The sequence below is a fragment of the Taurulus bubalis genome (genome assembly GCF_910589615.1).
Source record: "Taurulus bubalis genome assembly, chromosome: 1".
Taxonomy (NCBI): Eukaryota; Metazoa; Chordata; class Actinopteri; order Perciformes; family Cottidae; genus Taurulus; species Taurulus bubalis.
The window spans coordinates 45,146,586-45,168,073 of record NC_136589.1 but is presented as its reverse complement, the minus strand read 5'-3'; the positions used below and the strand labels follow the sequence as shown (position 1 = coordinate 45,168,073).

At 42.7% G+C, this 21,488-nt stretch overlaps 2 protein-coding genes across 2 annotated transcripts; both read left to right on the top strand.

Moving 5' to 3' along the window:
• Positions 1-1,015: 1,015 nt before the first annotated feature.
• Positions 1,016-3,195, top strand: LOC306736288 (potassium channel, subfamily K, member 16-like; the record flags this gene model as incomplete). Its single annotated transcript, XM_079217906.1, has 5 exons — positions 1,016-1,228; positions 1,482-1,596; positions 1,678-1,844; positions 2,681-2,849; positions 2,975-3,195. The coding sequence occupies 5 exons, from the start codon at positions 1,016-1,018 to the stop codon at positions 3,193-3,195; spliced, it is 885 nt and encodes a 294-aa protein (XP_079074032.1).
• Positions 3,196-4,727: 1,532 nt separating this feature from the next.
• LOC306733279 (potassium channel subfamily K member 17-like) lies at positions 4,728-8,413 on the top strand (the record flags this gene model as incomplete). Its single annotated transcript, XM_079214489.1, has 5 exons — positions 4,728-4,937; positions 6,469-6,583; positions 7,226-7,392; positions 7,804-7,972; positions 8,087-8,413. The coding sequence occupies 5 exons, from the start codon at positions 4,728-4,730 to the stop codon at positions 8,335-8,337; spliced, it is 912 nt and encodes a 303-aa protein (XP_079070615.1). The 3' UTR covers positions 8,338-8,413.
• Positions 8,414-21,488: the final 13,075 nt, after the last annotated feature.

Below are 21,488 nucleotides of genomic sequence, written 5' to 3'. Positions count from 1 at the left end.
GGGATGACGGGCGTGTCGGTATCTTGGTTTCACACCAATTTCACCATCCCACATATACAGTATACCAGGCTGCTGTTCCATTTCAAATGTAATACTTTTTTCACCCTTTTGGAGTTCAGGTTTATTTTAGTAGAGTAGATCTTTTTTTCCCAGCTTTCCATGCATTCATTTGTTTTTCTTTATCTTTGTTTACACACATGCGTGGTATCTGTTTCTCAGCACTATGCAGCTGTATGTCTGACGTATAAAGCTGCCAGGAAGCCAAAATACAAGAAAAATTGGTGTACATATATAAACATTTACATATATTTATTCATTCTCACTCTAAATATTATTATTACAGTTCTAGAATTAGCTCTTTGGTTTATGGCCCAGTGTCTCCACAATCCAAGTCCCCTGATAAAATGAATCCCCTGCATTGTTGAATTGTTTTCAAAGGCTCTGGGATCAGCGCTCCACGCCTGTGGGTGCTCGGACAACCAACAGCAGTCGGGTAAAATATTAACTTTTGTTCCGCTGACAAGATGCTGCCTCGCTTCTTTATTAGTGGAAACGGTTGAAAGTGTATGTGTGTGGGTCCAGATGTCACGCTAATGGGGAGGAGGGGTGGGATCGTTACCCGAGCAACCCATAAATCAAAGCCCAGACATCTATGGTACTCGGACCAATCAGAGTGAGAGCACTAAATTGAGGTGTTTTACCTCTAGAGGATCATCCAGTTAGCGCTGTCACCCAAAGATGCCAAACATCAACCGTTCCTCCATGTGGCTGTGATTTAAATCTGGCTGCAAGAGTACTTTAAGCATATTTTTGTCTCCATTTTTGACTATTTCCTATTAGCTCTTTCGGAGAAGAATGCCACACACTTCAGTAATGGACGCAGTCTGTAAGGAGCGACCCAGTGGATCTGTTTACTATATCAAGATTTTGATTGTTAGTCCTTTCTGAAGGGATTGACCTCTTCTCTGACCTTGAGCCTCCACGTTCGGGTCCCTTTCGGTGCTCCAGGAGGTTGATGGCGAGGTTCCAGTTGGTGCGGGTCAGACTGAACTGGACAGTACTTTTGATTGTGGCCCACTTAACATACCTGCTGGTTGGGGCCACCATTTTCCAGATACTGGAGCGGGAGGCTGAGAGCAACAACCGGAACCACTTCCAAGTGGAGAAGTTGCACTTCTTGGCTAACTACACCTGCCTGGACGTACCCGCCTTGGAGAAGTTTGTTCAGGTGGACTTTTCTTCTTCAAGGAATTCATGTCACATAAGTGCAATGGGGAGTTCTTATCACAGACAAATTGAAAAGATCAATTTTATGCTGAGGTGCACAGCAATAAATGGTGTTACAGTAACCTGACCTGATAAATCAATAGGGGGGTCATGAGCCAAGATATTTACGGAAGGGATTGATCGAGTGTATCGTCGGCATACGTGAGGTGAGTGTGATCTTATTCTAGGATTATAATACAATTCTTTGTTCGCAGGTAATTTTAGATGCCTGGGAAAAGGGAGTGCATCCCTCGGGCAACTCGACGAACCCCAGCAACTGGGATTTCAGTAGCTCCTTCTTCTTTGCAGGCACAGTTGTCACCACTATAGGTGAGTGTCTTTACATTATTCAGCATTTGAACTGTCCGATTTAATGAAGAAGTAATGACAGCCCTGTTGCCTTGTCCACAGGCTACGGTAACCTCTCCCCCAGCACTGTCTCTGGTCAAGTGTTTTGTGTGTTTTACGCCCTGTGTGGAATCCCACTGAACCTGGCCTTCCTCAAACAGCTGGGCAAGTGTCTCACCGTCCACCTGGGTCGACTGGAGAGGGGAATGGTCTCAGTTGTTCCACACAAGGTACGCACGCTTTAGCCAGTAGCCACTACTGAAACATCTGGGCTATGGTTTCTAGACATGGTTGTAGTCATTACCCGCTACATTGGTATTGTTTTTGCCTTTTAAGCAACATTCTCACTCCCAACTCGACAGATCCCGGCACATGGTCAGTGCCCCTCAGCGCCAACGCTCGGTTCCACTCCAGCGTCACTTTCCTCTCGTTACATGCATGGTGTCTTTTTAAAATAAACTTCCATCTTCACAGGAAGTTAGGTTTAGGCAACAAAACCACTTAGTTAGGGTTAGAAAAGAATCGTGGTTGACTTTAACCCGACTGACTAACGGCTCACGTATAAACAAGTCAAAGTTCCTTTTGAGTTTCACACAAACAGCGGCCTTAGTGTGCCTGCCCTTAGCGGTTTTTATACTACGTCAGTTGCTCTGACTGTCTAATAATGTTGCGGTTGGGTTTGCATTGGAGTCTCATACAGACGCTAAAGGGTGCATCTTTAGCGTCTGTTTAGCTTTCTATTGCTAGCCAAGTCTACCTACGGGTACAAAATAAAGTAACCTAACCTATCCGTGCGTCGATATCAGACACCGAGGGGCACGGACCAAGCGTCTGTGTGGGACAAGTTCGGAGGGAGAACAGGTGAACTGCAGAGCTGGTTTTGACGGGAAAAAGACGGGATTGCCCCATCCCCACTTTACGCGACTGGTGTGATCCCATCCCATCTAGTTTTTGCTTTGCATTTGTTCGCCATTACTGCGGAGATCAAACCTATTAAATCTGCCCAGGAAAGAGCTTTGTGTCTTGCCCAGCTGATGCCTCTGGACCTCACCTGTCTCTTTCCCAGCAAACGGTTGAGACTCTGGCCGTGAGCTTGTTCCTCATCACAGGCAGCCTGCTGTTTTTGGTCATCCCTCCTCTGCTATTCAGTTATGTGGAAGGCTGGACGTTCGGCGAGGGCTTCTATTTCTCCTTCATTACCCTCAGCACCATTGGTTTTGGAGATTATGTGGTGGGTGAGTAGAGAGAGCAAACAAACACTAATGTGGTGGAAAGACCACGGCGATGCCCTTTAATGCTTTGAGACATTTACTGTGTTGTAGTTTTAATGTTTAAAGGAAGAAAATTCTGATTCTTGTAGGGACCGACCCGGGCAAGGAGTACATCTCTCTGTACCGGAGCATTGCAGGCATATGGATCATCTTTGCCTTGGCTTGGCTTGCTCTTATCCTCAACATGGCAGCCAGAATAATGGAGCATGTGATTGGCCTGACTCATCCAGGCTTCAAGAAGCAAGAGGAGGAGGAGGAGGAGGAGGAGGAAGTGTCAACCAGGAAACTAGAAGACGCGTCAAAGATCTGACAGTGGACTGTAGATGGTGAATCTACATGTATTGTCTTCTTCATGTGAGATTCTGTACATACAGTAGGAAAGCAGATGTGGCAGCTATTAGCAGAAACTGCTTTTGTAAGATATTTTCTCCAGTATATTTATTCCTTCTTTTGATGCTTTAATTATGCCTCACCTTGTCAAGAATTGTTTCAATACGAGATACAAGCACCAGAGCACCGAATGTTTTCTCTGAATCTTTTAGGGTTTTTAAAATACCTTAAACTTCACTCTCTCTGACTGGACCGGCCAATGAAAGGAGCAGAAGTCTTATTACTGGGGAAGTATTGCCATCTGTGTCCGCCCTAACATGACCATGCTGCTACTACTGCTACTACTGTACTACTATACTAATACTACTTCTACTGTTGCTACCACTCTGCATTCCCCTAAACATAAAGGTGTAAATGTTCTTCTGTTGGCCAAATATTCAATTCAGAGAACTGAAGACTGCGTGGCATTTTTGCGGAGCTTTGGTTTGTAGTTAAAGTAGTTAAGGCTATTATGGTATGGATTCAAATGTAGCACATTTATCAGCTTAATACTCATTATGTGAATTCTACATACAACAAAAAATGGCAAGATTTCAAGCATCAAGATTAGGAATACTTTTTTAATTTGTATTTTATTATTCTCAAGCTTTTCATTCTTTTTTATTTATTTATTCATTTATCACAGTTGAAGATCAATCAGACACAAAATTGGATGGATGTTCCTGATTTTTTTTCTTTGTTAGTTATCAGGTTTTTCCCAAATAATGTACAGATGGCCTGAAAAATAGTGTAAAATTCTATTTTTCCATCTTCAGTCAAAAGGTTAAATTGTAAATTCCTGCTGAGCTATGACTCTGTTTTTGTTGTTGTTGTTATTTTTTACTCTCGTTGATGTATTTTGCATTGTCTGTTATCCAACAGTTAGAGTTACAAAGCGTCCATGTGTATATATGTATGTTTTGTGTTTGATCACATGAGTCCACATCTGTGTTTGTGTACTGATGATTAACTCCGGTGAATCGAGCACGGAGGGCTATCTAAAGCAAACACATTAATCAAGATGCCGGTGTCTGTCGGGGCGACCTGAGAGCACACAGGACTGATTCCCGTAAGGCAGCTGGAAACCGGGAGGAGGCCTTCTGCCCGCCGTTAGGCATTATGTCCCTTTCTGTCTTAAAAAATTGAATGGAACTGACAAACCAACTACTGTTCCTGGTCTTGAAGGGACCCCAGTCAGCCATGACTCCATGACCCCATGACAATAGCTCATTTTGTCCAGAAACTCAAAAATGTGGCTTCACCCATCTTAGTCGTCACCTCCAGCCCAACCTTGTGCTGGTGTCTCTCCCTCTTCTCAGTTCGCTCCACTAGATTTGCATGACAGGCCACTGAAGTGGCTGAGACAGTAGCGCGGGTGAAGGTTCATTTGCCTGCAGTGCACGGGAAGACAGGAAGCCGAGCAGGTAAACCCTCACTCCTCTGGATCCGACGAGTTCTACCAGGGCGGCCAAGATGAGTATGAAGGAAATGTTGTCGCGGGTGCCGTCCATCCTCATGCTCGGGGCGGTCTACGTGGCCTACGTGCTGATCGGCGGGGTGGTTTTCTGGAAGTTGGAGGGGGATCTCGGTCAGAAGGACATCGGCCTCCTGCTGCTGAAGAAAAAGAGTCTGCTCACGAGGTACACCTGTCTGAACCAAGAAGGCCTGGAGGCGGTGGCCCAGGTGAGGCGCGGGACGTCAAAACGATGACAGGTCGATGAATCCTCACCCCTTTCTCCCGGGGCGAGGCCGAGACACGGAGAACGGAGCTGTGAATCTTTTCTGTTCCTCTTTGCAGCCGGCATACAGTTGATTACATTGTGCGCTGTGTCTCTAAACAAGCACTTTTACTAATCTGAAATACATGTAAAACTCGTTTTGAGCGATCACTTTTATACGCTTTTTACTTTACCTTCTAATAAATCATTCTACAGGAGGGGTACAGATTTTTAACAGCAGTGGGACTATTCAGCAGTACAGTGTACAAGAGCAACACAATAATCTGCAAGGGAAATCAGTTCCATGCAATGAAGGGCCATTTGCCGTCACTTATGTCAATATGTCCATTATGAGGCACAGAGGAAACTTACTCCATGCAAATACCAGCTTCTGCCCTGACTTGATTTACACAGCAGCAGAGTTATGCAATATTTTCCTTGGAAACTGATGAGATTGTCTTTAGACCTTGATATCCGTTTCTGGAAAAATAAATAAAGCATGTTATGTTGCACACGCTGTTTGCAGAGGAAGTAAAACAACAGATTGTTGATAATTCTGCCGGGCCATGAGAGAAAGCCCTTACATTTGCATTGTAGATTCATATGTGTGCGTCCGCAATGTACATTAAGGCATGAAGATGCACTTTAAATTCAATAAAGTCCATTTATTGAAATATCTGTTTGGGATGAGGAGGTGTTGCAAATTAATGAACTTAAGCCTAAAAAGGACAAAATGTCTGCGTCATTTAAACTGACTTAAAATAATATGTTTATATTTTATTTTGGCACTTTGTTTACATAATGCTTTGTTTACATGATTCCACTGAAAGACCAAACATAAATTGAAATATTTCCCATACTAAATACTAGTGGGACATTTCCTTTTACATTTTTTTCCCCCAGTCGATTGTGATGCTTTGCATCAAACAGATGATACAGCAGCAATGCCCCTTGTGGACACCAGGGGAATAGTGTGTATTTGCCCCAGAGGGCAAACATAAGAAAATGGCTCAACCTGCTGGAAAATAATAAAAAGTACAATTTAGAAGCCAAGACATGTGTATCCTGAAGGCTTTGAGCATATCTGAGAGTATGACTGTGTATTTTGGCTACTCAACTTTTTATAGACGTATTATTGGATTAGTATTACTTCCAAAATTTCAAAATTGACATATACATTAACACAGCCAAACAAAAAAGAAAAAATGAAAGCCAAACATATCCCCAGTGGGTACACAGGTCTCAGACTGTTATGTATTTATTTTGGAAATATTTCCCACACTGGTGATGAACTCAAGACTGTTATGTAACAGACTTGTGTCAACATCTGCTCTCCCTGACACAGTGCTGAGCGGGGTCTTCTCATGCAGACCCCTGTACTGTCCTGACCTAATAGACCCGAAAGGTTTTGGATCAATATGTAGAGGAGTTACATAACTGTAAAGCCATTGAGTTTGACCATTATGACCCAGTTTGTCATTTTCTATCCGTTGCAGGTTGTCCAGGATGCGTCCAAGGCAGGCCTCAGTTTGAAAGGCAACTACACGGCTGACGGCTTCTGGAAGTTCACCAGCTCGGCTGTGTTCGCCGCCACCGTGGTCACAACCATAGGTTAGTCGCCACGGGACAAAACCCAAGAGATCTTTGATCCGGCACCGGATCTGTCCACGCAGCCCACCAGGGACGACTGGGATTTGATATTGTCAGCTGTTCACCTGGTCAACGCACAGTTTTCATTTTGTTTGGAATAACTGAAGCTGGATTTTAGAACCCAATTTTGTTGTATTCCTTTCTGAATAAGCCTCTCATTTAGACTAATTTGGAAAATTACCATTTCATACACACGCTGTTTTATTACTTTTTTTTTATTATTGAAATAACGCATGTGTTTTTGAAGTTTTCCAATCAAAAGTGCTTCTCTTTCATAATTTCTATATTTTCATTGAGTATGTATTTCAAGAGGACGCTTGTTCGGGGGCAGGATCTATTATGGCAAAAAATTAACCCTGAATGAGGACTAATTGAATAACATAAAAAGCTAATTGGATAAAATAATACTTTGGATTATCATCAACAAAAACATTATTGTAATTTGATTGGCGCAGCTCTGTGAAGATGAGATGCTTCCTCGGCTCACCCCTGAGCCTTGGACTGTCGGTAAAAGGAGTTGACTGACCAATGAAAAGAAAAGGTCTCACAGGTCTTCCCTCCAGCACAGCGAGATAACGCACTAACAGCGTTCCATGTTTGCAGGTTACGGGAACATGAGCCCCAGCTCCACCGCCGCCCAGATCTTCTGCGTGTTCTTCGCTGTGTTTGGCATCCCGCTCAACATGGTGGTGCTCAACAGGGTGGGCAAGTACATGCTCGCCATAGAGAGGAACATCTCTGACTTCCTCGAGGTGCGGACCGGGCGGAGGGTGAGGAAGGTCTTTAATCACCTAATCTAATGATGAAGTCTGTCTCGGGCCGCTCTGGGAGCTACAGTAAAAGTCGGGTTACAAGCCGCTTCTACTTCCGGTGGGTGTCCCCGCTATAGCAAGCTAGCAGCAGCGCAAGCTAGCAACAGCGCTAGCTCCCCGCTGCTGCTGCTACTGCCCACGTCCCCTCTGCCCGAGTCGGGTGTCGAGCCGGGGCTGGTCCCGCTACCTTGTCGGGGGGGGCTAGCTGAGAGCTAGCAGGAGCGCTAGCTGGCTACAGCGGGGAGCTAGCTGAGAGCTAGTAGGAGCGCTAGCTGGCTACAGCGGGGAGCTAACGGGGACACTGACCGACGGTAGTAGCGGCTTGTAACCCGACTTTTACTGTACTCTTTGGCACACTTCTCTCGGCAGAGGTGTACCCGCTTCTTCGTCCACCTGGTGTCTTACCTGGGCGGAGCGGTGCTCTTCTTTGTCATGCCCATGACTGTGTTCCAACTGCACGAGGGCTGGACCTTCTCCCAGGCCATCTACTACTGCTTCATCACCCTCAGCACCATCGGCTTTGGAGACTTCGTGGCAGGTGCGGCCAACGGATCGTAACCACGGCGAGACCATTTACTTTCCTCGGAGGTGCATTTAACAAAAATAGTATTTGATAACTCAGCTTTGTGTTCACGGAGTCTTTCCTTTCCAGACAGCAATCCGGACAAAGTATACCCAGAGTGGTACAGCGTCCTCATGGCCTCGTGGATCTTCTTTGGCCTGGCCTGGCTGTCCCTCCTCATCAACCACTCCATCGACATCCTGGAGAGGCTCAACAGCCACTTCAAGCAGCGGTGGGGTGGACAGAAACAGCAGGGCGAGGCCGGCGGCGCAGACGTCGACAACCCAGACACACAGGTGGAGGAGGAAGACGAGATCAAGAAGCCCCCGATAACGCAGTAGACCAGAACAAGGTGAAGAGGTCAGCGAGCGGAGCTAGTTATAGAATTGTCTGTCTGTAGATCGGGTCTTGGGAAGCGGGCGAGCCGATACCACTGTGTGTGTGTGTGTGTGTGTGTGTGTGTGTGTGTGTGTGTGTGTGTGTGTGTGTGTGTGTGTGTGTGTGTGTGTGCGCGTTATGAGACTGTGAACTGTCGAGAGTCTGCGATGATCCGATGTGCGGACGAACAATGGTTTGTCAGTTTTGATGCCTTTCCCCTTTACTAGAATATTGAATCATTTTTGTTGAGTCAGGATCCACAGCATGCGACATGCACACGCTGTTTCGTTCTGTTAGCGCCTAACTGTAAAACATGTGACCCTTCGCTCCAGGGCTTGTTGATCTACTTGGTTGAAAAGAAGAGATTAAAGTCTCGGAAAGGATACTGGGTCAACACTTCCCCGGCCCCCTGTGTGTCCGTCTGGTTGGTGGTCAGTAGAAAGCTGCAGTCAGTCTGTCCGCTGCTCTTTGGCCTCTATACATGAGGCTCACCTCACTGACCACAAGTCATTTGCAAACTCAGTTGACATTTGACTGTCTATGCAACAGAATGACCCGTGCATTGTGGCAATTTTGAAACCACAAACATAACCACAGTCAATAGAAAATACATGTAAATAATGGGTTTTGTTTTTGGATAATACTGGTTAAAGCTACTGTGAGGAACTATAAACTGGGCATAAAACCATCTCAATCTAATACGGATCATACTAATACTAGCACTGGAGGACCTAAGTGAACCCTCAGCGGGCAGTTTGGCTATGTCAGATCCGGCTTCGCTGCAGTCTTCAAACTGCAGTCGAAGCTTCGATTTCGGAGGAGGAGAGCTCCACGCTCCTCCTGGTGCACTCTGGGAGCCGATGCCGACACCACGCTGCTGGAGGCTCAGGCCGTATTGCTGGGCCCGCTGGAGAGAAGGGAGGTACTGGAGAACCAGAACCAGGTCCGTGCGGGGCCGAAAGCCTGCTGCAGTAAAATTAGATGTTTTTTCAAAGGACTCGGGTGTTCGGTAGCACTAATTTTGTCCACAGGGGCCGCCAAAATGAATCCAAAATGAAAGTTCCTCGTAGTAGCTTTGAATGACCTGTTTTATATTGCTAAAGGTTGACTTGATGAAAATAAGCATTCAAAAATACAAGAATCAGAGATTTATGATCAGCCTATTTGAATGCAAGCTAAATGGGCAAAATAATTCAAATAATGAATTAAAGGCAGATGTATTTATTTTGAAAATTTTATTTTATAAAGATAATATATAGAAACATCAGTTCTTGACCATACTAAACACAATATTACAATGTTAAGAATGAATATGAAATGTGACTTGTATCCACTAGGTGGTGTTACTGTACTAACACTGGATTTAAAAGCAAGCATTCAAACCACAGGCAAAGCAACAAGTAGTGACTGTATATTGAATAATGTTGTAATCACATAAACTAACCATATTGATCACAAGCTCAAAGCCAATATATTCCTACACCTCATATTATTAAGTCTCAGTATCAAGTATACCTTATCAAGCATTTTCCATCAAATGTAATTTGTTGTCCTTATTGCATCATGAAATAAAAGTGCACAGTTGTGATTCCATTTTGTGTTTGTCTCTTTGCTGCATACCTCTCTTGGCACAAACTAGAATTGAAGAATGCTGGACAGAGAGGAGCGAAAGCCTCTCGGGGCACATATATCACAGAGTAAGTCAGGCCACACTGAGGAGGAGTGAATGGCAAAGACAGACTGTGCAGCAGCAGGAACGAGAGAGTGGAAAAAGAGGGTGCTCTGTATTCTTCCTTCCCTTTTCTCTGTACGGATAGTGGGAGGTGTGGAGGGGGAAATGGAGTGAGAGTGACAGCAATGTGACCGCTTTACAATAAAACGCCACATACCTGTTTTGCCACGGTTCAATGAGGACTCAGCATGTGTGAGAAGACTGGTGCCTCAGACTCGTTCTGTCCAATCGACCTGTGGTTTAGCCTGCACACTGTCCACAGGGGAGACACGGCTCGGAAATTGAAGTGCCGCCATCATCATAATTTATCTGTATTTTGTTTAGAAAAAGAACATCCAAGCACTGGTTCAAACTGCAGATATTATACACTCGCATGGACCTTGGGCTGCTGTATATTTCCGTTAGTAATGGGAGCCTGACACAACTTCTGTGTCTCATAAGAAACCTACCTGCTAGTTCACCAAATCCCATATTCAATGGAAACGTTCAGGGACACTAGTGGATACATTCAAAGCTGGAGATTTACATGCTTTTTAAACATGCATTCACTTAGACAACCGGCATCATCATGACAGTAATTAATACATTTTTTTTTTGGTTTTCACGTCAACTACTAAAATTGTACTGATCTGTCACCAGCTAATACATTGACACATTGTAATGATGAACAGGTTCTATCTGCAGTCTTGCAGACTACAACCTAACCAATTAGTTTTGGTGTCCAATGCTGCGTTCACACCAAAAGTGTTGCGAATTATTCGCGCGAGTAGATTACATGCAAAGTCAATGCACAGACGTGAATGGTTGCGAAAAAAATAAAATAAAAAATTCCGAATGACACGAAAAAGTGAACGCCGCCTGAAAATTCGCAACGCCAGCTAACGATAATTATGTAACTTTGTATTGGTTCAAAATGATCTCAATTCCAACGCCATGTCTTGTATCTCAAGTTGGTCATCGGACTGTAAACGATGAGCAGAACACAGAAATTATTCTGATTCAACTAACGAGCATTGGTAATAGTCTCATCTTCCCATAATCTTTGTTGACAATAAGTTAAACAAAACTTGTTCTACTTATTACAGATGCTCTTTCACGCAGTATACAGGAGGAAAGCATTACTAGTGGGAGATGATCTTCTACATCCTCAAGGTGAATCCAGTTACATGGCTGTGATTTTGTTTTCCAATACCAGTGGTTTGCAGTGCACACTTTGCTAAATCTGGAGGATATTTGAAATATATCGGTATGTGTGCTTGTGTGGGTTTTTCGCGTAATTGTGCAGCTGTGTTTCCTCTTGGGTTCACCCAGAAAGTCATACAGTAAGAACACCCCTCCAGTGCTAACTAAGTCATGCTGATACACACACTCACCTGGTCACGTTTTTAGCGAAAAGATGCTCAACCCGATTTATCATACGAACAATTTACATTTGTTAATATAAACCTCAAACACTTGTTCATCAGGCACACAACACAACAAACAACACACATCCCTAAATGCATGTATACACAAAGATCTGCCTGTTCTTTCAATCATTGACCAAATTTATAGACTCTTAGGGTTCCCATGCTTTTGTGTCCAAGTGACTAATGGTGATGCCAATTGTTGAAATTATTTCCGTTTTGAGAGAGATCACGGCTCTTTTCGTGGATGTACAGAGATGGTGAGGAGTTGCCTCGAGCGATGACATTGCAGCGCTCTTAGCGTCTGCCGTCTGCCGTCTGCAGCGCTCTCAACTGTGGTTATCTTTTAAGATGGGAGAACTTTCCAGAAAGTCTTCCAGCATAACTTCCTTGTTTAAACAGGCAACGTGCCAGACGGCTAAAATGTTTTGCAGACTTCACATTTTAATGTTGTACAAATACCACTGTGTGCTTAAGCATTAGTGACTCAAGTCTTTATTTACTTATAAGTCACTTCATTTGCTTGCCATTGTCCCCCACAGAGTGCAAATGACAAGGCATAACCGCTACTGGCGACATTAAAGCCCCACGTTACTATATGAACTACGATGGTCGTAGTTCATATAGTAAATAGGGAATTTCTTTGTTAGTCCATATTAGCATACATATTGGCAGGTCATGTTTGAATGAAGTATTTAAACTACTGGCTTAAAGGTTGCGAAGGAACGACTAAGATAAGTGACATCATACTCATATCCTTGTGGTTAACTGCAGTCAGATTGCAAATATTCAGTTGGACCCATATGTGCCTCATCAGCAGCACCCAGTTTCATAAACACACGTCTGTGGTTATTAATCATTGACCTGCAAAACATCAGCTCTCATCGTGCAGGTAAAAGAGAAACAGCAACAGAGAGATAGCTGTGGACGATAAAGCTAAATTGGGACGGCAATTCAAAATATTACTGCTGTAAAAGCTTTAGTCCTGAGTGATAAAAAAAACATCATTGACATGAACCAGAAAAAGGTCTCTGGGCTAATAATTAAAGGCATTACCACATACAGTGTGGGACAAATATTTTAAGAGCAATAATCAATAATCACATTATTATATGATAGAAGAAATAGGGGGACGCTTACTGCACTATTTCTTGCTCTTTTTACTCCAGCTTATGTTACATTTTTGCCTTTCACATTTGGTTCTAGTATTATCCAACTGATATGTTTGCCTTCTGCGTGTCCCTCTCCATCCAAGTCATTGGACCTGATCTCCCTGTTCTGAGCCAATGGGAGGACAACAGACACATCGTGCCTCCACAGTCTTGTTTGCCTTTTTTTCTTCTTCTCTGCAGCCTGGCTATGTGTCTGTGTGACACAGCTAGCATTCTGAGTTAACCCTCCGTGAGCTCCCTCCATCTCTGACTCTGCTTCACCTCCGTGTTTGTGGGCATTTTTTAACCTGACTCATTTGCTGCCCTTCTTTACTTTCCCTTACGATGCATCGACTGCGCTTTACGTAAATCCCAGCTATCACTGTAATCGGACAGAGAGGCTTGTGCTGAGTTGACAACAGTAGACAAGTTCTGCCACAAACATCTGGAAAGCACGAGGGCAGATAAGCTGAGGGCCAGACCCACCAGATGGCTTTTCATGAGCTGTACAAGTAAAAGCTAATGAACATTTCTTCCACTTGGATCATCCCAAACTATTCCACCACACTATTTTCCAGCGTCTCCACCATCCAGCGTTAGATACACTACACTATGACACGTGAGTGTCTAGAGGTTGAGAAGAGGCTGACTTAACACCGTCTGTCTGCTGAGTCACGGAAAAGGTGGCCGTGTGTCCACCTGCATGTGTTTGTCTAGTGGTGGTCGGCAGCATGTAAGCATCCCCCCCAGCTCCCTCCGCTCATCTGTGTTTGTGTCCTTATACTTACGTCAGAGCGCCTAAACAAGACCGTCTATAAATGGTCTCACTAACAACAGGGTAGAGCAAACAGATAATGACCCCAGGCCACTGTGACCTGCCCAAAACACTGTGAGAGTTCATCTTTCCCTAAAGTACTCATTAACGGCACACTCATGCCAGGTCTGGATGTTTACATGTGTTATGTGTCGTAAATGTGTGGTGCTCTGTTGGAGAATATTTTGGCACGAGGTTATCTTTGAAGGCCTTTAATACCTGAGCATGAATCAATGTTAACAAGAAGAGTCATGCTAGCCATGCTAGCAGCTCAGTGAGGATATATTTAGGCACAGCGGTGCTTCCAGCTAAATGCTAGCATCAGCATGCTAGTGTTCAATATGTACAATAACAATGCTAACACAAATGTTTACCAGGTTCATCGTATTAGCTAGTGTGTTAGGGTGGATGGATAACTACCGGGCCTACCGGGCACAGCACCAGGGCCAGAAGTGTGAGGAGCTCCCCTGGTCTTCATCTACAAAATGTCCCTCAAAGAGACACTTACCAGGCAGGGAGATAATTAAAATGACCACAAAGAAACATAAAACGACTACAAAGAGACACAAAACATCTACAGAAACATAAAAATGACCACATCGAGACACAAAATGACTACAAAGAGACACAAAAGGACTAAGAGACGACTACAAAAAGGGGCAAAAAGATCCAAATAAGTTTAAAGTGAGACAAAACAACCACAAAGAGACACAAAATGATCACTAAAAGAGACAGGGAGTCACCGGGAGAGACACAAAACATCGAGAGAAAAACATTAAGATGTCCACATCGAGACACAAAATGACTACAAAGAGACACAAAACGACCACAGACACAAAACAACTACTAAAGCCAAAACAATTGATCAATCATCAATCAAGTAATCATGTTTTTAAGAAGACATTTTTTTTGAAATCTGACGTTTTCGAATGGTTAGCCAGGCAAAACGAGATGTCTGAAGATGCCAACTTGCACTATATCTTTTACTTTTTTCAGACAAATTATACTGTCAATCATCAATCAATCAAGAAATGAATCACAGATATACACAACAGATTAATTAATTAATAATAAAGATAATCTTCATTGATTTATCGAAAAACAAATCATTCTTAACCCTTACATTACATTAATTTGTTAATGTTTTTATGGGAGCTGTAGTTATTTTCTGTGCAACATATTCATAGTTTAACTTTGTTAAGTAAACCCCAAGAACATATCTGTTCTACTGCTACTAACCCCATCTATAACAGAGCGCTCCAGAGCAGAGACGTGTTTGTGACACACAACAGACTATAATTTGTTGATTACAGAACATAAAAGTTGACCTTGACAAACCTATTGGGCAACCACCATAAATTTCAACATATTTTGAGCTGAAACAGTGGTCTGTTTACCCACTGCCTGATAACCCTGACAGCTACAGAGATTTAGTGCCACTTAAGGGGCCTTGCAGCGTGGACACAAAAAGATGACTTTTGTCTAAGCCTGTGTGTTTAGTGCGTCTGTCTCAGTTTGTCAAAGTGAACATGTTTGCATATCTGTGTTTGACGATAAAGCACAATAGATCACAGATTAGTGAACTTGAAGTGCAATCCGTGGCATAACACATAAAAACATTGCAATATTATCTGGTTGGACCTGCAGCATTTAATATAGAGTTAATGCCATTTAAGTCAATTGAAATTCCAAAAGTTGGAATCATTTGAAGTGTCAAACTTTTCAAATGAAACTTGCTTTAATGTAACTGTTAACTGGGCAATCCTGAACGCACGCAGGAGGGTCGACACAGCTGAGGTGGACTCTTCAGGGCCCTCTTTCCTACATTAAGAAATTCATCTTTGATCAAATTCAAGAGGAGGATGTTGGGTGTGTTTTTTTTAACCCAACCACCACTCCGACCTCCTCCCTATACGTGGACATCCGCTGACTCATTTAAAATGTATTTGTAAAAAAAAGCAAACATAATCCACAGCAAAATACGTTTCCCTCAAAATGGATTTCACAATGAATGAAATGATGATGACGCTACATTTAATGTCGATACATCCAATATTTGCTGAGACGTTTCACTAAAAATCACAAATGATAACCTCACGATGGCGCTAGAATGAACGTTGAGGGATCACCAAAGTCAATAGGGTGAATTCTCTTGGCACCATGAATGTCAATTCATTGAACAGTTGTTGAGATATTTCAGTCAGGGGCAAACAAGTGGATCGACGGTGCATCGGGCCAACATAGACAGCGAGTTTCGTTGTATGGGAACATTGCTTTTTCTGCCCTGCGTCATACTAAGTTCCACTAAAACTGCTATAAATACAAGTCGGTCACCAGGTTCCTTCAATGGAAATACATTTGAATGGACAAAACAACACAAGGTGTTAACTCTGTGTACAGGCGTCTTGTAGTGTGCACTATGAAGCCACTTTACACCAGCTGACAAAAAACGTATGTAACTGTCAAACAATGTTGTAAACCCGAGGAAAATTGAGGACCCACCCTGGCTACCAGAAACAACCAAAAACACCATACGATTGATTAAAGGGTGTTTTATTAGTGAGAGTTTATTGTTTTAACACTTGCAAACTGTTTTATTGGGCCTGCTGGTAAAAGTTAAAGCAACTGAATCAACAAGAGCAGCTAATGCGTTACAGAAGATGCAGTGTTTTGTTCCTGTTGCGTTACAATACAATGCTAAAACTGCAGCTCATTTCTCTCTTCTCCCTGAACTCGTGGCACAACTCTCATATGCCTTCGATATGTCCTTACATGAGGTAGTTTTAATTTTTGACAATCAAAAGATCAAAAATACTTATACTTATAAGATATAAAATGCAAGTCACAGTATAAAAGGGCGTGTTCACTTGCATGTGAAGCCTAGTATAGAGTAAAGGGCAAAGACATGTCTATATGCTGGATTATAGTAAACTTGTGACTGTTCTCATGTGAGGCTGTAATAAAACTGTTGCTGTGTTAGATTACCGTTACGTTAGCCGGTGAATGACCGCTTTGAAGCAGACCTACTGTAAAAGCACTTAGTTCATGGAATTCTTTTCAGCACTGTGCAATGAGTGCAAGAGGTCAGACACTTTGCTTGCTTTATAGCGAAGATTATGATCCTTAAAATAATTAGTGGTAATCTTTCTATCAAATGATGCACGTGATCCTGATAATGTTGGTCAACTTTGAACGCTGATATGACGTGAAGTGTGATTTGGTTTTGCGAGCACGCTCCAGGGACACTAATCTTTGTTTCGAGAAGCGCTGCTCTGTAAAAGTCACCGATGCGCCGGGAAGTCAGAGATTGAACCAGCAGCCAATGGCATGCTCTCGCTCATCCCGCAGCATTTCCTCTCCGGCTTAAACCCTCTCTGCAGCTCAGACAAGCCGGCACACGAGAGAGGAGAGCGGCAACATAAACAACCTGTGGCGTTTACTCAGCAGTTCTGCTTGCCTGTCTCCACCTTTTCGTCGGAGCGCTCATAACTGGTGCATGGAATTCGTTATTCGTGACCCGATCTAAGAATAACTATGCAAAAGGAACTTGTCACCTTGTGATAATTATCTTTTTTTTGTTTTGAAGTGGGTCAATATTGATGTTTGTAAAGCATACTCGAGAGCAGAGCCTTATCCTTATCCAATTTTCCTTGCGAGCACTTTTGGGAAATGATGGAAATGGCGCAGCCGAGTATTCTGGTAAATCTAACGGTGCTTCAACCACAGTGACCTTTCATGTCCTGTTATGTAACACCACTTGTCCTCCAACTAACCAGAAGTAAAAGGTGCCTAACACGAAATTCAGATCATAACTAGTTTCGTTCGGTCCAAATGACCAAAAATGTCCAAAAGAACTTCTTTTCACATGCTTAGTGAAAAATGGATCTTGAGATGTAAAATGGGTTGACTGCCACTTTCAGATCTGCCAAACCGGATATAGTTATGGTAGACTAGGAGGTCATGAATATCTATAGGCCTCCTCTCCTGTGTTACCACCTGGCAATTTTATGCTGATTATGCTGTTGTTTTCAGTGATTCCAGAAAACAAAGCCCTATGTTAAACTTGAGAGTGTCAGAAATTGCCTCACCACGTTCGTCTATAACTGAAAATTATAGTTTTATAGTTATAGTTATATAACTGTCTATAATATAGTTAATTATAGACAGCGCAATGGTTAGTGCTACCTTCAAAGTTGAAACTGAACCTGATATGTCTCCATTGTCACGTTAAAAGCCCTCAATACATTGCAGAGGGATTGTGTTGCATGGTCACACAAAAGCCAAGAGACACAAAACAAAAAACGCTGCCAAAGAGCTCGCTTGTTCTGCAGGACTGAGAATAACGATTTCTAACTGCAAAGAATTAAAATGGTTTCACTATTCCTGCAGCAAAAGTAATATTTCCTTGTCACAAAACACAGTTCCCAAAGGTTGTACGCAAAAGTCCACGGGCTTGATGCGCTGTTTGCATTAACACTGTGACTTGATGGAGTCTCAGAGTCAGAATGGGACCAGGATTCAGAATTTGCATGGTGAACAATGCAATAAATCCCCTCAGCAGGGCAGCACCTTGCCTTGAGGCTATCTGTCTGACTGTATGGTAATCTGCCTCTAGCATTTTTCAAAGGAATGCCGATTCACCTGGTAACAGCAAACCGTTAACGTTAGTTTTTAACTTTAAATTAAATTTAATTAAAAATTAAAAAACGTCCTAAGTTAGTAGATGTTTGAACAATATGAGGCGATGAACTATTCAAACAACTAAGTTTATGTTTTACTTTTTTTTGTGTACAATGTACTTTGAAGAGAGACAGATATCACACAAAGGAGACTGTTATGCGTTATGATTCAAATGTCTCGTTGAAGCATGAAATGACACGAATGTGTGTTCAAATACACCATCCTATGAAAATGTATTTTTGACGGAGAGCATGGACCCGAAAACATTTGGTCCTCCGATTTAGACAGTTTGGGAACACACACTGTAAAGATGCATGCTAAAAAGAAGCACACACCGACAAGAAGCAAATTAGCTGGCTGATTGTGCAGGTTTCCTTCCCACCGAGAAGCTTGGGGAAGAAAATCACAACATAAACATAAAACAATGGAACTAGGAAGCAGTTCTTCAGTCATTCCACATGGTCAAATCACTGTACACACCTACACACGCTAAATATAATCCTTTACAAAGGGATTGCATACAATATTACTTTCCAAACAGGAAGCACATACTATAAACACTTTTCACGGATTGAGAGAAAACTAAATGGCTATTCAAATACTGGGTGTTATCAATGGAATCGGGCTTTCATTTTAAGTGTAATGTACTTCAGTTACAATTATTCATTGCCACAATAATAATGAGATTGGGAATTTATATTGCTAGATGAGGTCGGAACTACTGAACAGTACATTAAATTAAGAAGTCTGCGGCACTTCTGCCTATGATTGGTTAGTAATTGTTGCCTCAGTTGGTTGGGTTTAGTCATGAGGAGTGAAATTGGTTCGGGTAAAAGTAAGAATGAGCAGGTAAACCAATCAGAGGCAGAGTAGGGCAGTTCATATCTTTGCCACGGTAGGAAAAAGTAGTGTACAGCATAATGTATGGCGCAGTATGAAGGTATTTTGCCGCGTAGTGTACAGTGTAGCATATAGAGTAGTGTACAGTGTAGCATTTAGCAGTGGGCCAGACCAGTAAAATCACAGCATAATAACGCATACATAACGACAATATTTCTCTGTTTAAATCCTTGGTGAAGGTTTTTGGATGATAAACCCTATGTTAAGGTATTTCTACAATAAACTAGAAACATAAAGACCAAAAATTCAGACATCAGCCCACTGTTCATCTTTCTGGGCTCTCCTCTGCAGATTCCCTCACTGTGTGACGCGTTTGTGACGCCACTTTCATGACGTGATCCATTTTTAACGACTTGCAACACAATGCCTTCCGGTGCAAAATACAGTGAAATGTCCAAAAACGTAATCCTCCATTTGCAGCTTGTCTCCCGATCATTGATGGTGCACCGTCTGTAGCCCCACTGACAGCCCGAGTCCAGTCCACTCCGACTCGGTCCAGCGCTTCAACGAGAGAGCTAAACATGTAATTCGCTGTAGTGGTGTCTGTCATGGCATCAACTCAAGGAACTCCTCAGTGACCGCCAACATCTCATCAACACCACGAATGAATATGGCCAGTTGAGCAACATCTTTAGTAATGTCAGTGCTCTCAAATAGCGTAGTGTACAGTGTAGCATATAGAGTAGTGTATAGCGTAGTGTACAGTGTAGCATATAGCGTAGTGTACAGTGTAGCATATAGCGTAGTGTATAGCGTAGCATATAGAGTAGTGTATAGCGTAGTGTCCAGTGTAGCATGTAGCGTAGTGTACAGTGTAACATATGGCATAGTGTACAGTGTAGCATATAGAGGAGTGTATAGCGTAGTGTCCAGTGTAGCATGTAGCGTAGTGTACAGTGTAGCATATGGCATAGTGTACAGTGTAGCATATAGCGTAGTGTACAGTGTAGCATATAGCGTAGTGTACAGTGTAGCATATAGAGTAGTGTATAGCGTAGTGTACAGTGTAGCATATAGAGTAGTGTATAGCGTAGTGTACAGTGTAGCATATAGCGTAGTGTACAGTGTAGCATATAGCGTAGTGTATAGCGTAGCATATAGAGTAGTGTATAGCGTAGTGTACAGTGTAGCATATAGCGTAGTGTACAGTGTAGCATATAGCGTAGTGTATAGCGTAGCATATAGAGTAGTGTATAGCGTAGTGTCCAGTGTAGCATGTAGCGTAGTGTACAGTGTAGCATATGGCATAGTGTACAGTGTAGCATATAGAGTAGTGTATAGCGTAGTGTACAGTGTAGAATATAGAGTAGTGTATAGCGTAGTGTACTGTGTAGCATATAGCATAGTGTAGGCGTAGGAAACTGTGTACGACATTGTGTATTGTGTCATGTACGCTGTAGTGTAAGGTGTATTGTGCAGCGTAGTGTACAGCATAGTGTACAGTGTAGCAAATAGCATAGTGTACATAGAGTGTGGCGTAGTTTTGCAGGCTACCAAAAACAGTAGCAGGTACTGTCCAATATTTTTGCTAACGAAAAACTAAAAAAGAGCGACTCGAGTAGAACTGTGCAGCTGTTCAGTGGAAATGCATTGGCTGTTCTTATCTAAGGCATCTTTAAGGCAGATGCTCTGATGTTGATCAAGAGTAACCTGATTGAGAAATAGTCTGTTAAACAAACAATTCACCGACCCAGAAAAGCGGCAGATCTGTTTTCAAAGTGAAATACACAGCTCTCCAAATTTCCCAACTGAATTCACTGAGGCTTTTTGTGGAGATAAACTTTAATGACCCTGCAAAACATTGGGGACGACTTTGTTTTTTGATAGAAAACACACAAGTATTGCAAGATTTGTAATCATACTTGTCTATTAAGGCGGGTTGCAGGATTTCAAAGTTACAATCTGAGTACACAGCAGAAGCTCTGAGCTTTCCAAGATCTCTAAAAAGATTATGTCCTCTTGAGACTTTTGGTCACCAAATAAAACATGTGTTAATGCATCCACAGTGGATACTGTGTTATCTCATTTGGCTCTTCTGGTTGTCTTATCTGAAACTCCGGAAGTCCCCGTGCATCCCAAGGGACTTTTTACCAGACCACCTTGACAGCCTTCACCAGCTCTACAGCTCAGTACGTGGTACCTCTAAACATCTGCACATGTTGGACTGCCGATATTGTCAACTGGAAGGGATCAATGGGACAACATTTAGAAAAGAAAAACAATTGTGATGTCTCAATCAGTGGGCTCCATTCTTTCACTCCACTTTTTAGTAACATGAAAAAACTGAATTTACACTCCCCAAGATGGTTAAGTGCTGTTAATCTGATTCACATGACTAAAACTCCATGACACAATAGAATGTTTGGAAAGCAGAATATAATATGACTGAATATAATATGAATATCAAGGGAAATGATAGAGGATGATATCG